We start from the raw sequence: 18,718 nt of genomic DNA, 5'->3' as shown, positions 1-18,718 counted from the left end.
GCTGTAACGCAAACATTTGTGCAAATTAACCGTAAATGAAGACCAGTTTTCGTAAATCTACATTCAGCCAAGAAACAATAAATGTCGCGAGTTATGGTAGTTGGTTAATACGACCGTTTCTGAAACAACCTATTTGAACGATTTTGAATTGCCGCGTCGTTTTTTTTTTGACTGTTTGGATAGGCCACGAGCACAAAGCAAGCACCGAAAAGGAGAACAAAGCAGGTTCATTAAAACATGAAACAAACAAGGCATAAGTTCATTGCAAAGTGTCTGTGGAACGATTTGCAAGCGGGGGGTGGAAGGGTTTGCGATTGAAAGAAAAAAAATCGGCAAGAAATCACAGGTTCTGCAATCTGCAGTCCAGCTTGCATTTGAAATTCTCTTATGCAGGACATTGCGGTGATCGCCTTACGTCTGATTTTAATTAGTTTTGCTCGATGAACGATGACAAAGCCAAAGTAGCACACAATTGGTAGAAACTTGTTGTGACTTGGGAATTACACTTACACAGGTATGTCATAAATCGCTTTTTATAAATCCTTGTATCTGATATTGTACACAACATTTTCCAAAAGCGCGTAAACAGATCTTGCTTGCACTTGCAATGATGACGATGCGTTTATGATCATTTTCATTGCGTTGTTCACTGCTATACCCAAACAAAATCCGTCATATTTACATTGATTCAACGTTTGCAGATGTTGAGTCAATGTAAAAATGACGGATTTTTCTGTCTGAGTAGGCTACTCGGCGCTCTCACACTGAACTCATTTTGATCAAACCAGACGGATTAACTGCAGAAAAACATGCAAACATGCTATAGTTGACGACAAAAGATAATGGTGGCAAAATTTGAAGAAAGAATGCAGTGCTGTTAAATTATTTACTGCTGCAATGAGGTAAACGATCAATTGCAGCTCTCAATTAAGAGCTCGACTGCGTCAGCCGACAAGCAACGTTGTGTGACGGCATTCCAACTACGAGTAAATAAGTAAAACTTCGGCCGGTTAAATTTAAAATCTATTTTTGAGGGACATTGTTGGTACTTTGGAATTCTTCCAAATTTTATCATTAAAGAAACTGGTGCACAGTGCAACTTAAAGAAGCGAACGAAGCTGGTACATGGTTTGCTGGATAAACCCAAGCACTAAAAACCAATGCAATGAAGTCTCTGTTTGATAAGGTGACCCCTTGTTATGCATAATCTGGCTTTGAAAATGCTGAATTTACTTTTGCAACACAATACGCTTTATAAGTCGAAACCTCGATGGATATGCCCAGTTTTCGAAAACATTTCTTGATGGATTACACTCACTTTTTATGTTTTTACACGAGGTCATCGCTTTACCACGACAAAACGAAACAATTTCCTTGTCAGCTGTAATTGCCATGTACAGTATAATCAACATAGACTTGATAACTTTTAGCAATAGCACAGTCGACCATAGTCAGGAGGCTAGTCAGTAGTCACCCTGTCCAAGCGCAAAAAAATGCTTCCCGTTTATACGCCCCCTCCACACCCGCTTAAAAAGGCCCAAAATTGTACAGTTTGGAGGTAGGTTTACGCATTTAAAAAAAGGCACCACCCTTAGGCTACGTCATTTCAAAGTTGTCAGATGTTAAAGCGATGTTAAAACGGCAATCTTTTCTGAGTGGGTCACAAAAGTGGACAACTACACAAAATGTCATTTGAAGGTAAACGTAGAAACCAATTTGCATGACGGGTTTTGCTGTCTGGGTTTGGGCAATGGGTCTACTGCAGTGTGGCTATAGGATCAGTGGTGACATAACGCGCAATGCTTTTTCTAAGTCCAATTGTCAAAACAATGCTGAATCTGTTCTGAGGTCACCAGAAATATTAAATCTATGATCAAAATATGTTTAACTTGCTCTGAACTAAACTAGACAGGTACCACAGCAGTGGGTTATGTTTTTCTGATAATATTTGATTCTATTGAAAAGGAGCGATCTTCCTGGCGTCAGCACTACCTGACTACTCACTATAGAACAGCGAGCATTGTGTTTCGCTAACCATACCGGTGTAGCCTCCACACTAGCCATCAAGTCTTTCCAAAAACATGTGTTTCTCGGCAGTCGAGTGTAGCAGGAACTCAGCGATAGACACGTGTTTCGCCCATTAGGCTGGCTCATCAGTACCGTACCACTAGTTCCTGCCACATAGTTCTCAACCGCTGCTTTTGTCAGTCAATTGAGTTCTATCGCTGAGTTCCTGCTACACTCGAATGCCGAGTGCATCACTTCAGGGAGACTTGCTGCAGCATGCATGATAACCTGTTTTTTTTTTTTTTTTTTTTTTGATAACCTGTTACCACTGGCCGGCATCGTACGTCAGCTTAACTATGACGTCATCCAATACGCAGTTAAATCACAACTTACCACCATGGCGTCTCGTATATTCTTTTTGATGTCCAGAATCTTGGCATTTCTTTCTCTGAAAAACAAAAACACACTTTTGAAACAAAAACAATTGCTTATTGCAGCGATTAATACCATACAAACTACAAAAAAGTTCTATAGAAGTTTTATCGTTGAATTGACGACAATGAAGACAACGATATCAAACTCTGTCAAGAGTGATTTCAACTCCAGTTTAATAGGGGAGCGTGATGCACCTACTTTTGAACAGGCATATACAGCGAGCAAAAATATAGTTTTGTACTCAAAACACAGAATTGGCAGCATAGAAAAATTTCACGTAAATAATTGCAGAATTGACCGCTTAAAATCGTTTGAAAATTCATGGCAGTATTTTTGGCTGAAATCAAAAATTCAAGGGAAATGACAGTGAATAAATATAAGACAATAAGACATCAATATGAGCTATTTTGTAATATTCTTTAACTGCTTTCTAATGTCCTGAGAGAGCAGTAGCACACACCATCTATGAACAGTGCGCTATATAAAAAACACACATAATTGATATTTGTTTACACAAGAAAAGGAAAGTTAATGTCACTGAGACCCTCATGATCAGACACTGATAGAAAATGTTGTGTTTTTGATTCAGAGTCACAGTTTTTGTTCTTTACAAAGACAATATTTTCCCTTGCTGAACAGAGCTACTAAACCCTCAGGCCTTATTAATGCGGCTAAACACTGTCCTCCTTTGTTTCTCTTTTATAATAGGGAGCAATAAAACGACGGTTGTATTTTTAAGACGAAGCTATTTATAGACTAGACAGGAAAGATTATATTGATGTGTGTGAGAGAGGTAACCCAGTTTAGTCGCGAACTGTGCCAAATTCTCAACACTGAGTCTAAGCGAGATTTTAAAAGAACGCATTTCGATTATAGGTTGGTTGTGGGAATGTTTAAAAACACAAACCGTCTTCTTGATTTAACATTGCCACAACATTCAGGCTGAGCTTTTACCACTACTATCACATCAAGTTGACGTTGTGACAAGATGATTTCACACAAAATAATAAGTTTGAGAGCAGTTTTTAACCGAAAACGTATCAATTATTCATGCATCAACGAAAAAGTGACAGGTGGTTTGGTAGGGGACGAACATCAGAAAAAGATTAGGACAACAATTATAGCCAGATAAATTGTGTTGGTATCGGTGATAGCAAACGAGGGCCAGTGGATTATGCGAAACTCAAAGAAGCACTGTATTTCTTTTGAAATAAATCCAGTTTTGTGAGGCCTAACTTGTTCTGCAAACCAGCTATTTATGACGCTACTAGCTAACATAACCCGCATTCCAAGTTTGCAGTGATTGCCGGGCCCACTACTAACGGTGGTCTTTCAAACAACAGTTACATGTTATTTAATGAAGTCTTGAGGACATCGATCCGCAACACTTCCACTATGCAGACTACTTTAAAGTCAACACATTAAACGCAAAAAATTCAAACGGTACAAATTTTGATGCCCTGTGCCACCTCAAGGCACGACGACACTTTGCCATTTTGCCGAAAGATCATTCCGGGTAGAGCATACAACGATTGGATGGTTGTGACAGCAAGGTGTATTATATTAGTGGACAGATTGGACAACGATCACATTTAACAACAAATCATCATTGCAAGATTTTAGCAATCGCCCACCTACTGCATAGAATACTCTTCAATCGACATACTCGTGGCTAGGTGACAAGTCGAACAAAGGCCTGAATGGTTTTATGAAATGCAGAAACATGTCAAGATGGAAATGAAAAAGTTATAGACTCTAGTAACGCTAAAAAATTGCCATATTGGTATTCACCACAACATTGTAACAAGCTTTATTGTTATCACCATAAGGTAATTTTAAATTACACGAAACAAAGCTATAAAAAAACAAGCCCATAATCCCAGGTTGGCAAAGCTGGCCATCTTCCGTTAAAACTACATCATTTCAGCGCCGCCCCAGGCTATTCAGAACGCAATCCTACGTTCCAGCCTGTTTTTTAATGAACGTTTTTTGAGGGAGCATTGTACAAAAGTATTACTTTCGCTTGAGCAGACGCCAAGAGTGTAAGAGTAAAAAGAAACAAGAGACAAAAGCCGGTCTTACTCAGTCGGTGAACCCAACCGCTTATCGATCGAATTCTAAAAATAGAACAGCAGGATCCCTTCAAAATCTATTTAAGGAAAGCAGAAGATGGCAGAAACCGAACAGAGAAACCAGAAAGAGATGCATTTCTACCTTAAATTTTGTCGTCGCCGTGGAAACAGATTAATTTCATTTGCCACCTTACATGGCAGTTGTATTAATGAATTTGATGTCCAAAGATGTCGAATGAATGTTGACAAACTGAGGCTGCTTTTGAAATAGATTTCTTTAATGTTTGCAATCTATACATATTACATAGCACAAAACACCTGAAGTGATATTTAAACATGTTGAACCAAGAGTATGTTAGAATATTCAAGCAAATATATGGTGAATTCTCCGAGCATTGATTTTACTTTGGAACAGTAAAAAGTAGAATGTTTTGTCACGACCACTAGTTGACACACGGATGTAAAATTAAACCACCTAAGCAACTTATGCCAAGCCAGAGTTCATATGAAAACATGATTTTTACTTATTACCGGACAGAACATTTGTATGAAAATGAAAACAAGCAACATGGTATCACCATTCAATGATAGCCATATCTTGGCAGTCAAATCTCGCTACTTCTGAAGACTAAAGGTGTCAGGATGGAAATGGCTTACCAGCTGAAAACTGTAGTCGGAAACAGTGAAAAAAGACATGCATTTTGCATCGATAACAGAGAATGCAAAATAAAAGCAGACCAAGAGTGCCAGGAAGATGAGACGAATGATGAAAAAATGACTGGGGGTGACCACTATATGAGAAAGTACTGTATAAGGTTAATTTCTATATGGCCTGCCAGTATTTTTGCAAGGTGTGTTGAAGGTCCGAAACGGGCTACCTCGAAATGTGGCCTGCTACTTGTATGTGTACATTGATGATAGCGCGTCAAATTTAGCCTCTGTCAAAAAACGATTGCACTGTAATTATTATTTTCACTTGCTTCATTCAAAATGCCTTTATTCTTACTTGAACGCTGTTTTGGCGCATCTCAGCAAACTATCACTGCTGTTTCAAATTAAAAAAGAGCTTTTATTTCTCCCACATACAACTGACACTTTCAATGTGCCAATAAGAAATCATGACTGAAAGTTGGACGAAAGTGAATTTGAAAAAAACTGTTCTAATGAAGAATGAAAGATGTTACCAGATGGAAATTCGAATAGCCTACAATATGAAATATGTATAATTGTATATCCTTTGTCCACGATTTTTGCATAAAGATGAAGCTCATTTTTAGTGCTGGCAAACACATTGAAGAACCTTAAAGCAATGGTTTCTGCCGGAATGTATAGTTTGAAAAACATACGTACCGTACAGTACATTATAACTGAGTAAATGTGATTACAACGTTTCACAGCCGACTACCGACAATCCGACATGCAAAACGTTACCGCTAGTACCAAGGGAAAGATAATGGAAGATGAATCAAAGACTAAACAAAATGAAAAACTTTTATCCATTTTTCAAAGTTAGAGATATATATCCAAAAAGAAAAGCGCTCTTTTTCCAACCCATCATTACAATTACATGAATAGGGGCTAGAGATACCTTAACAATTTATGAAGATTTAGAATAAGAAAAAATATCTAAGTGTACAAAAACGCAACAGGATCGTGATTGCAAACGTGCAGCAAATATAGACAGTGACTCCCCTCGGTCAGAAAGCATCAAGAAGCAAAGGCCAAGAAAAAATGTCAGATGGCTCATGTAAAGACAAAGAGCTTTCGATACACCAGTCCACAAAGCTTGTAAGTGAAATACGGCCCAAATGTCAAGTTGTTAAAAAAGAAGAAACGCAAGATTTGCAGGTTTGTTTACGCACAAAGTGCGCCCAGTTTGACGTCAACGAGAGTCAAGTGGATTTAAATTAGGCAATGCGTAATAGGAAACGCAAAGCATACAAAGCTTGCGCAACAAGAAGTTACGCACACGCATAGGAAAAAGTGAAACGAAAACAACGGCTTCAAGCTAAGTGCAACCCCAAGTAGGAAGTATTCACGTCGTCTTAAACTAACCAACGTAATAGGTTTCATAACTAATAACTTCGTAATCGTAACAGTTAAAACAATCGATGTCTTGACGTTAGCAAGACAAGATATATTTTTTTTTTGTCTTCATTACAACCCCGGCTTGTGACAATGCTTAAAAACGTAAAGTTCCTAGCAAACCTGTTACTACAGAAGTGGAACAACGCCATTTCATTTAAATTCATCCAACTTACGGATTACGAAACTGTTTTTTAGTTTTACCTGCTATCACATTAATGTCATGGTGATCTTTATACACACAACACAGGCCATGCCAACGTGCAGCTTAAAATTGGACAGGAGGCCGATCTGTTAGTAGCCAAAATTGCTAGTATAAGTAGATAGTTTAAGTAGTACCGTAGTGAATAAACACAGTCTTTGTGTATATTTTGTGTTTGAGATACTTTTGTGCTATTGTTATCATACAAATAATTCATGCATTGGATTCTGGCACTTGTGCTGGAAATCTAAAAGCGTCTGGCAACACTAGTAATAGAAAAAAGTAGTTATTTTTTAATGTAATATTAGGAGTTTTGCAGTAATTTGAGATTCCGTGATCACACTTTGGCAACGTAGGATTCTCAAAACTATCAAGAGATATAGAGTAAATTTAGCTTAGTGTTCACAATCGAAATTACACCGGTACCCAGTTCGCACGTTGGCAAGGACAGTGCAAATGGATCGCTGTGACATATTGGGTACTTTTTTAAGCTAAAATATGAGTACATTGATATCTTTCCTATCCAAGTTAGCTGCACGGTTCTCCATCTATGGATACTTAATAAAGAAAATTTCGTTTCATATAAGACTAACCGAAGTGTTAGAAATTCAGTGTGGTCTAAAAATAGAAATTCAAGATTAAATCGCAATCGATTGAAATTGAATCAACTAAGTTTGATGAACCACGATGACGTGCCCTCAACGACATTGCTTGCGAATTCCGCAACGTTGCTTCGACGTCGCAAAAGCGCCCAACTTATTGAGTTCATGTCGAATTAGAAACAGACAGGAAATCGAAACACGAAGGTGCACTTGAGTTCCACTTTGATAGTCAGAATCTCGACAGCGTGCAATTAATCTAGGGCCATTGCGTCAGCGGGCAAACGTCAGACTTAAAATGACGTCACAGACGATGATTATGTAATAGGAAGATCCACTTTCAAAGAAAAACCGACAAAAAAACAAAACGTGTGAGAAGTCAACTTTTGTTTGAACTCAAAACGATGACATCGAGTGATTTTTGAATGGAAAAACGTCAGCAATCTTGACTTCTGCAAGGCATAATTCAGTTTTTAACATGTTATTATCGTGCCAATGCAAATTTTCGAACCTCAGGACATTATTGCATATAGGTTAATCCTGATTAAACGAAATTGGGCAAGCATTAAGACCAGGGTTGAAAAAAAGTGAGTTTTTGTAGTAAAACACAGTTCACCTGAGTTTTTATAAAATAAAAGAAAAATTATTTCTGCGGAATTTGTTTTACTTTCATTATGCGATGTGCATTCTTGTGAAAAATCATGCTCCTAGACAGTGAGTTGCTGGTTGCTAAATCTGCTAAATGTAACAAAAATTAGTTTCAAACCTATAGTATACATAACTTTTTTTCTTTTCTAGCAATAGATGTATATAACTATATATGTAACAAAACTAATGCTAGAAAAATTAACAATCTTGATGAACACCCAAACTTTGCAGTATTTATTTGATTAGTTGTTGAAAATAAAAAGCTTTGTTCCAACACAGGTTTTGCCACAAGTTTTTTTCTTAAACAAATTTGAAGTTTTTTTTTTCAAATTAGAGCAGAATACCTCATCCGACAACACTATTTTTGCAGATCTAGCCACGTCCTTTAAAAAAAAACGAGCCCACCCGGGTAGCTACCCAGCTACACACTACAATCCTGATTGACAAGCCGAAACCAACTGAAGTTACATCATGAATTCATTGCATTTAACCCTTTGCTTTTCAACGTTTTTTTGGAAGTTAACTGCTCAAGGGGGGGCCGTTTTTGGATCAAATTCAATCAGCTGTTACGTGTTATCCGCTGGTGCTATTTCAACAGAAGTTGCACTGGTGTGAAAACAAATCATTTGTCTATAAGTTTGAAAAGTCATTATTTTGAAATTTTATATGTTAAACTTGATATTTCAATTTTTGCAAAGGTACCCAAAAACGACAATTTTGATTTATCTTGCCGCTATTTAATTACCATGCTAATCCGATTTCATGCAAAGTTCTGAATAACAAAGAGCTCAATCGAACGCACGAAGTGTGTGTGCGGTGTGCCGAATCATTGCATTGATAAAGATTTGCGAGCAAATCTTATTGTAAGCTACTCACTGATTCTAAAATAGTTACAATTAGAGTAATATTGTTACACGAATTTGAAAAAACAAAACTGCGTTTGTTGTCTTACATTTTTGTCCTAAACTAATGCATTCCGAAACTCATGGCTAGCTTCTAGTTTTATGGAACCAAATTTCTCATAAGTAACACCTTAGCCTGCTTGAATAGCTGTTTACATCTTCGTTTGTGTATTTTAGGTCTACAATTGAGTTTGTAGTATGAATATTTTTAGTAGAGAGAAGACAATTGAACAAGTTGTTGAAATTATCTGAAATTTCTAAGTTCAAATTAGGTGCTTTTGAAATTGTGGATTTGTGTCAAGTCGCAGCACAAATATCATGCAGGCTCCATCATAAGTCATTTCGCTTACGGGTGTTTATAAACATGACTCATAAATTACATCCACAAAAAATACAGCATTTACATCAACAAAGCTAAGTTCGAAGCCCACTTTTTATTGAAGATTGCGTCAATCAATTTGAAAATACAATTTTAGTCCGCCAGCGTCGAAACAATGCAACAGCGAATTGAGGAACATGCGTAAACAAAAGAAATGTGAAATAACCCACAGTCAGCAAATCTACATAAATTTAACGTTTACAAATGTTGAATCAATGTAAATAGACTGGATTGCTGACTGGGTCCTTATTGTTTGAAGCACAAAAAATACGCGTAAAGGCGACAACATCAGCAAGGCAGTGATTAAGTTTCTGGCAAAAGAAAATTAACTTTTGACTTCAAAGATAAAAATGATTATAACGAAGCTTCAAAGTTTGTCGTAAAACATTTTGCAGAGATACAATAAACATAATCACTTTGTGCCAGATTGTGAGAAGACTTCCTAGATTCTTTCCAACCATTTGCATGATTGCAAATTATTTTCTATAACTTTATATTGCCAAAAAATGGCTTCTTTGTAGAAACAACGTGGCTACAATTCTATAAAAAATTCTTAGGCCTACTACATTGAAGTAATGAAAAAGTTTTTTGTGATTTTGCTGATGACGTTTTACAATATCCGAGAAGTAAAAAATAATAATGATGAATTATTTTACAAAACCGTGGTTTGCAAGCGCTTCACAAAAAATTGTTGGGGGAAAATTTACTATTAGACGTAAAACGTTTGTAAAAGAAAATTGTCGGTTTACGTATTTATAATGTTTATTGCGCTGTTATCGAATTATAAACTGCCTGTGTTGTCTACCTTTGTGGTTGCCGGCCAGCTTAGAGCAGCATGCAAACTAAGCGTTTATGGTAATTGCATCGTGTTATGATTCTCGAAAATTTTCCACAAGGTCTTTATTTTTATCGTGATATTTTCTGCCTCTTCTGTCCTAAACTTGAAGTTATTGTGCAGCACAATCCACATCGGTTTTTAGACTCAGTCTTCATTGAAAATCTTTTGTGTGGTGCATCATTTCAAGTAGTGTCTTCCCCTAAACTGTTACACAAATCGTCCAGAACCAGGTTGATTATCATGTATCTTACAGCCGTTGAGAGCCCGTTATTGTATGTGTGGAATTATTACTGTAGATGTCTGACTAAATTCATGCCAAAGTCGAGCAAATTCTGCTTTCGGGATCCTTGCCGTTATTTACGGTATTTTTTGTTGATAAGTTTAGGCAGCATTTTTCCAAGATAAATGAAGACATCGGTATTGTTCGTCACTTAGATTTAGTTTTCTCAGCATTGTTTATTCATTCTTTGATCCACTAGTTAGTCCCACTTTTGGTATAATCGGATCGTTTATAAATGGCGGGTCTTCACAATAGCCGGCCTCTTATACATTGGGGCAACGTATTCAGATGTTGAATCAATGAAGAAGAAAGCTGATTTGTTGTTTGTCTTATGTGACGCCTAACTTTATGCCTCGTCTACATTACAAAATATTTTGTAATGTACATTGTGTACATTGTACATTTTGTTTGTACATTACAAAATATTTTGGAGATGTAGATGAGGCATTATCATCTTTATTTTGCGCTCTTTGAAACAAAACACAGTGCACTGTGAAACAAAAATACAGGACATAACAGTGACGATCGGTGAGGGAAAGCAAGGAAAGCAGTGCTTACCTGAGCGAAAACTATGCAAAATATAATGACTGAATTCTAGGTTTAACTTCTTATTATTTTTATCAAGTCTATTTTAACTTGAAAATTACTGTGTTCGTGACTAGAATTACTCGTAACGCTTGTGAATAGTCTAAGTCCTCATCAAACCGCATTTCTTGCCTATAAATGCCAATTAACGCAAACGCTTTTGTCAGAAACCATCACTGAAGCTCCAGGGAAATCAACTTTCAAAGTTGCTTACCCTACATTGAAAAACGCCTTCGTTTTATCCAATCCTCAATCGTTTTGCAAAACGACACCAGCTGCTTAGCCAATCAGATGTGTTATCTGGTGTTGTGGTTAAAGTTGCTTTCCCAGTGACGTCATGCGTATCTCATAGTGGCTGCTTTTGGTTTCAGGCGAAAGGAATACAGCCTCTACGCATGAGTGATTTTCGGGCTTGTAACTATAGGCTACTGAGTACGCTGAAAATAAAGCTGGTTCTCTTACCAAAAAAAACATAGATTCTACAATAAGACATGCAATTCCAAAGGGTACATTAACCAACCAGTACTGAAACAGCACAAGTGTTTTTTAAATTCTTTGGGTCAATAGACTGACATCACAAGTTCAGAGCAAACATACTTGTGTTCTTCAAGAATGGACTAGCTTAATTTATAGGCTAATTATTTGCTCTTTACTAGTGCACCAGTCCAATGCATGTCGTAAATGCTTACAGATGACATTGACAATAAGTTTTTGTGCTCAGTCTAAAAAAGCAGCCAACATTCTAAACTAGTCCCAGTTTGATTGATTGATTGAATCTTTATCCTCGGACTGGGAAAGTCCGAAGATTTTGTTTTGGAAATGCTCTCAGAGCGCACCAAATTGGAAGTGTTTTTCAAAAATTTCTGGGGGAGGCCCCCCAGACCCCCCGCTGGAAGTGTTGCCTTCGGCAACACGCCTTCGGCAACACGCCTTCGGGCTTCGCCCGACGGTTACGCCCCTCGTGCCTACTACCTTGCTGCAACATATTTCCAAGTTGCTTTCCCAATGGTTTAAGCCACCGAACGTCACTGGGACACAACAACAAGTAGGCGACATAAAGCAGGGAAGGGACGCCATCGAGTTAGCTGCTACGTGTAAATGCAGCCTATCTCACAATTTTGAGTGTATCTCACAATTACTGTTTGCAAAAACGCTATTTCTCCGGCTTCTCCCAAAAGCATTTGCAGTGATACATTTCCTCAATTGCAAGTTTTGTCAATGAGAGCATTTCCATAGAACCTTTATTTCGAAACCAGGTTTTCGTGTCTTTACCCAAGAGAAGATTTCTTATTGTAACGTTTTTTATTCGTCAATGAATATTATCTGCTTGAAACAACTGTTTTGAATAGTTTGTGGCCTCCATAGCCTACTATTTTGATCGTGGATTGCCATTCTTCTTTGTAGAGCTGATAACGCAAAAAACGTTTGCTATTATTGTTTCTAATTAACAGCTTTGCGATCACTGGCTTTTCTTTGTAGCATAAGAAATTACGCGCTTTGTATTATTGAGGTCAAACCAAACAAAGGAAAGCAAGAGGATGCTTCTCTCTGCTCGCGCATATCGATGCACGAAGCAATTATGGGCTTATGGCTTGTTATCGCAATGTAATCCATTTCACGCTTTGCTGGAAGTTAGCTAGAAATAGCAAAAATTCACTAAAATCTTGAATTTACAAGAAAACTACACAACTTTTAGCATCAAATTTAATATCATCAGATCCGCCTGGCAATTTTAAGAAAAGTCAAGATAAACCAAGTGCATGGCGTTACTGTGCTTCAAATAATTAAAGGAAATTTGAGGGGGGGGCCAAATCTGGCCTCCCTTTGAGGAGCAAAGTGTTAATATGGTGTCAACCAAGGTTTAATAGCCACTACGGCTAGTTGGTTGGAGATGAAAAAGGCGATGTAACAAAGCCTCACAGCAGCGGAGTCTTAAACCAATTTATGTTTAAACTCTAAATCCAAACCGATGTCTAGCTAAACCGGTCCATGCCTTAAAGCAAAAACACAAAGCAAAGTGCTATGCTTGTCAATGTGGCTCCAAAATTGATATGAGGTTCCTAGATAGCAACATTCGTCATTTTTACATTGATTTAACGTCTGCAGGCGTTGGACTTGAGTTCTGCAGACGTTAAATCAACGTAAAAATTACGGATTTTGCTGTCTGCGTGGTTACCACAGGTGATATGTGAAGGTGTCTTTCACTGTGCGTTTCTCGCTGGACAATGCGCTAGAACTGTTGCTAATTTCAATTTCCTTTCGAAAATTGTGCTTCGTTACCCTGAAAGCTTTTAAAAGTGAAGATACGACTTGCTTTATATGACAAGAAAACGTCTAGTGATATCTTAACTAAGCGGCTTCTTCCAGCACTTATGACAGCTCATCATCATGGTACTCTAATTCTAAGAAATCTATTTCCCAAAATATAGAACTTACAATTAAACAAACACATACATTTATACAATCAACTAAACAAAGAAAATTTATAAATCAAACCTATTTACAGGACTGTGGAAATCTTGTTATGGTTTACACACACTCACACACACAAGAATGAAAAACTGTGCTTTGTTGGATTGGAGGAACTTATTGATTATACCTCATTTATTTCTCATGTGTTTTAACTTGATAGCTCTAACTATCACACAAAATTAAGTTTCAACTAATGCAGAAAACATACATACTCCTCATTAAAACCGTTGACATGTAGTATCCTCATTTGTTTGACGATAGTGCTTTTTCCTGACTCTCCAGCCCCTGTAAAAAGCAATAATGATTAGTTGTTAAGACCAGCGGTGTTCCTGCAGATGCATGCCAGGCGGACAAAGTTCGCTTGAGAGGGCAACTCTGACCACAGCTTGGTGTGATATTATTACGTCAATGCCATGCTTTTGGCTAAATATGCAAGAAAATGAGTACACCGGATAGTGCAGATACATAATATGCTGGAAGGATTTGCAGCTGTCAGCTCTCACAATCAGTTACAATGCTGGCAGACAATGCATATGCAAAACTATGGATGTATCGGGCCAACACCAGTTCATTTAGTGTCTGGCTATGTATTGTGATTTGTGTCCATTGTATCATATATAGGATTATACGCATTCCATATGCACTGTGTCCAAACGTTAAAAAGGCAGAACTCAACAAAAAATTCCAAGACTTGGTAGGTGCAGCAAAGCAAAAGAACAGTGACGCACGCATAGTAAATAACCCAGAAAAAATTGCAAATGCAAGAGTTCTACCAGCAATGCGACTGAAACAGTCAATCTCCATTCAAGAAACTGTGTCAGTGACATCTAAAAAGCAAGAACAAGACTTTTTTGAATGAGACAGGATAGTATGGTAAAGAATTTTGAAAGATTAGAGAACACAAAAGAGTGGATTGAAGATTGCTCTAAAAAAGGAATTTTTTGGAAAGAGATATATAATATATACAATTATACATCATTCATAAAAAGGCCAGGATGGTTTTTGGGTCAATCATCCTCAAAACAAGAAATTTAACAAATAGTTTAATAATTGTTATTTGAATATATATAATAATGAAATTGAAATCATGTTAAAAGCGCTGCAAAAAGTTTTTACCAATGAGTAGAAATGACCAACTACAATTAATGTTAGATTGCAACAGTAATATATTATATATTTTTGACTCCTTGGTTTCTGAGAAACTACTGCAGAACTGTATGTAGAACTGATTGGTCAATGGCCAGGTGGCAAATTTTTTTAGCATTAAGACTACTAGCGCAGCAATACCAAAAAATAGTGTTCTTGCTGTAATAAAGCTGTAACCATGCTAACTGAAACAACAAAATACCACCATGTTATTGCAATGGCATGACCTGGGTTATATATAAAAGTTAACTTGACCACAGAAACTTTCAATTTCTTTGAAGAAACACTGGTGCCGGTATCATAGCCAAGCAAACAAACAAATGCACTCACTGTCAAGTGCAAGTCAGATACAAGCAAAATATTAGTGCATGTTAAGTTTTAATACGGTACCTAGCAGCAGCAGTCGATGAGTACTTTTGTATACACGTTTCGCTTTGGCAAGATCACTTTCAATTTTTTTGTTTGTGGCTCGTTGTTCTCTCAGTTCCTCGCTAGAATGCTGCGGCTGGGAACAAAAGCACCCCATTGGCATGCTACTTAGACCCATGCACACCTGCAACATAAAACCATTTCAAACAGACTTTAGAGTCTCAATAAAATGAAGCTGTAAAGCAGTTATAGCCTTTTGTTTCCAACTGTTGCGATTTAACAAGGTGGTATCCAAATATATTGAATTCCTTTTCTGGCAAAAAAATTGCATGACTTAACATTGTGTATGAATATACAAGACACAATGGTGTACACTTGTAACATATGTGACAACCTAGATTGTAATAAATTTATAAAATGAATTGGAAAGAAATGATTGTTGGCACATGACTCAAAACCTAAACTCTGCCAATAGAAGGACTTTAGAGCATTAAATGATGAAATAAAATAATGCCTAGCACAATTAAGCGGCATCAATACTCTTTGTTTAAGCGTCTAATGCATTCCATTGTGTACCATGAAAAACCACAGGCAATGAAACAACAAATCTAGAGAATTATGAAAAAAAGATATCGGTCTGGTAACACATAAAATAATCTTGCGGACAACTCCACAATTGTTGCAATGCACCCAATTCAACAAATAACTGCCTTCATGAATAGCCTAACACAGGTATTTTCTTCACTTTTAAGAATAAAGAGTTTTTCAAACAACCAATTGAGACTACAATTCACTTGACAGCTAAAAATACTCTTATCAATTTGGGACATTTAACACTTCAAAGCAAAATGGAAGGGTAAAAAATTATATTTTTAACTTTGCCATAACAATATTAAGTTCGTCAAAAATAAATCTCATTTTAACAAACAATGTTTTGTCAATGATATTCATATCCAATTCAGACAAAATGAATTTATTTGCTTGAGCCTCATTTGTTCAACATAACCAAAATTGATGGCAGAAGTCAAAACCTCTGTTCATCGAAGTAGTGATGTAGTACTGATGAACTCAGCTTCTTAGATAAAACATATGTATTCATTGCCACCAATTCTCGCTACACTTGGCCGCCGAGAAACATTGGGTTAGTGAAACACAATGCTTGCTGTTGTAGTGTTATGTAGTCATGTGGCGACTGGCGAGTACTCGGCCCTCTTCTAATGGCAGGTAGATCGCTCCTTCTACGCTGTTTACAACTTTATACCCTTGGCAGCAGCTGGTGGGGTTGATTTCTTTCTGGAATGGCGAGAATTCAATTGGCTGGCAAAGCAGCAGTCAAGAAATCTGTGACATGAATTATTGGTGCAATGCTGATGAGTCAAGCCCCATGGGTATTGGGTAAAACACTAAAACATGTGTGATTATGTGTACCACTGTCAATTCTTGCCACACTCGGCAGCCAAGAAAGAATAAGTAACTAACCCAAACATCACTACTTCAAAACCATTCCATCTTTCTTCCTCCAATTCAGAAATCAAATCAAATTTTTGAAAAATTTGTACAGTCAGTCGTCCAACTGGATTTGTAGAAATTTGAGAAATAGTAAAGATGTCAACACTGTGTTCACAAAAGGTATGGAACAATATCACAAATGTTTTTATAGTTAATGTTATCCTTCAGATTGTACATTGTACAACAAATAACAACCAGCATGAGTCAATGAGTTAAACATAGCAGTCTTAAAATAACATGAATACAAAGCAAGCATGTCTAACCTAAATCCAGTCAAAGGTATAAATGACCTTAGCCCCATGAAAGGAAATCAAAGCAAGGTATAGGTTTTCCAACTCTTCTCAGCACTTCTAAGCCTTCCAAATGGAAAAATGACAAGCCACAAAGATCCTTTCTTCAAATCTTGTTTATGACAAATCACTAAGCCAACAATGAATCCAAAACTAAAATAGCTGCATTGATCATTGTGTCTTAACAAAAAGCAACTGTCAACAGTTCCCACAATGTAAACTGAAGTTGACAGAATTGCCTAGTTTGCCTGAAACGAAAGAACTATAAAAAAACAAGTAACCACTGTATGATTTTAAGTTCACAAAAAGTTGTACTGTATAGCCCAAAACAAGGAAAACAACATAAAATTAAAAGCCACAATTGAACATGAGCGCGAGAACAAAATGCTATCAACACACTTTTACACTGTTGTACAGTGCACAATTCAGCAGGCCATAAGCATTTTTCTCTAAAGCAGTGTACTGTTCATAATCATGAGAAATGATGGGTTAGACCAGTGGTTCCCAACCTTTTTAACCTTGCGACACCCTATCAAAGAGGCAAATAGTTTGCGGCACCCTGGTAAAACTGGATCAATTTTATGAAGTTTCTGTATTTAAAATAACTGTATGAAATAACACAGAATGAGTTGTACAGTAGGCTATAGCGCGCATAAATAAATGTATATACTTATTCAAAAGTCAGTGTGAAATTTGGGCTTGACTTCTAGCACAAAGTCCCTTAATATCTGGGGGCACATCCGATAAAGCCACCCGCATTTTTTCGTCGACTATAAGCACTAAGCAGTCGTTCTTGTTTTTCAGTTTTTATGTTCGTTAATACGGAAAATCCACTCTCACATAGGTATGAGGTGGAAAACTTCTGCAAACTAAGGATAACACAAGGATATTCATTTTGATTTTTTATCCAGAACTTGTCGAAAGGCATCTGCTTGTGCATAAGCTTAAAAATTTCTATTGTTACGAATGTCAATTAATTCTTCTTCTTTAAGATTCAAAGCAATATGAGAGTCCAGTAAAAATAGATTATCGATAACTTCGCAAAATACAGTAGAACTCGGTTAATCCGGATTCGGTTAATCCGGATCTTCGCCTAATCCGGATGAAATTGGAAGTACAAATGATTTGTAATCTTTTTCTTAAGAAACAGCTTCGGATTATCCGGATTATTTAATCCGGATCTTCGCCTATTCCGGACAAAAGTTGCGCTTTCTCTATCGCTTTATCCGGATTTTCCAGACAGTTTTGCCATTTTATGCTAAAACGTAACGTGGCTTATTGCGAGAAATTTCTTATCTATTGTTCCGTTAATGTGACGCAATAAATTATTGCGGATTTCTTCTTTTCAGGAACAGTAATCCCTCCTAACGCAAAATTCGTGCGCAAATGCCCAAACTCGTACTGTAACTTGAAAAGATGTCGGTGGAATTTTCGGCGGTATATCGGTGATGTTTTTCCAATAGAAGACTTTGTTTGATTTTTTGTAAGTTTTCCAAAGAAACTCGTCTTCCGTAACTGTTTTCAAAAGTTTTGAGTGACTACAGATTATTCCGACACGCATGTCTGAAGATATAACTTTTGCCAGTGTGTTCTTGCGTTAGACGCAGAGTCTACAAATACAATCGTTTTACATGCATAGGCTACTGCATTTCAAAAGAATTCTATCGCTAATATGGTGATCGCGCGTCTCGGAATTGACAGATGACCACACTAATGCGTTCAATTTCGGTGATTTTTACCGATACCCTTCTATCTAGGTAACGTCAGGCTTGATAAAAACCGTCATCGGTTAATCCGGATCTTCGCCTAATCCGGATGGAATCGCCGGTCAAATCGAATCCGAATTAACCGAGTTCTACTGTAAGGAGTTAAAGTTAAAACAAAGAATGGGCCGCAGTAT

At 37.1% G+C, this 18,718-nt stretch overlaps 1 protein-coding gene across 1 annotated transcript in view; it reads right to left on the bottom strand.

The window, feature by feature from the left end:
* The window catches only part of LOC145786952 (guanine nucleotide-binding protein G(s) subunit alpha-like), a 29,826-nt gene extending 12,765 nt beyond the window's left edge, over nucleotides 1-17,061 (bottom strand). The window contains exons 1-4 of the mRNA XM_082598705.1: nucleotides 16,792-17,061; nucleotides 15,041-15,203; nucleotides 13,717-13,789; nucleotides 2,401-2,455 (exon numbers count right to left, since the gene is read on the bottom strand). Coding sequence (XP_082454831.1) covers nucleotides 2,401-2,455; nucleotides 13,717-13,789; nucleotides 15,041-15,197 — 285 coding nt within the window. The 5' untranslated portion in view covers nucleotides 15,198-15,203; nucleotides 16,792-17,061. The remainder of the gene's footprint in view (nucleotides 1-2,400; nucleotides 2,456-13,716; nucleotides 13,790-15,040; nucleotides 15,204-16,791) is intronic.
* Between the last annotated feature and the right edge of the window lie 1,657 nt (nucleotides 17,062-18,718).

Source organism: Aplidium turbinatum, chromosome 2, assembly GCF_918807975.1.
Source record: "Aplidium turbinatum chromosome 2, kaAplTurb1.1, whole genome shotgun sequence".
Classification (NCBI taxonomy): domain Eukaryota; kingdom Metazoa; phylum Chordata; class Ascidiacea; order Aplousobranchia; family Polyclinidae; genus Aplidium; species Aplidium turbinatum.
This window is presented reverse-complemented; position numbering and strand designations above follow the sequence as displayed.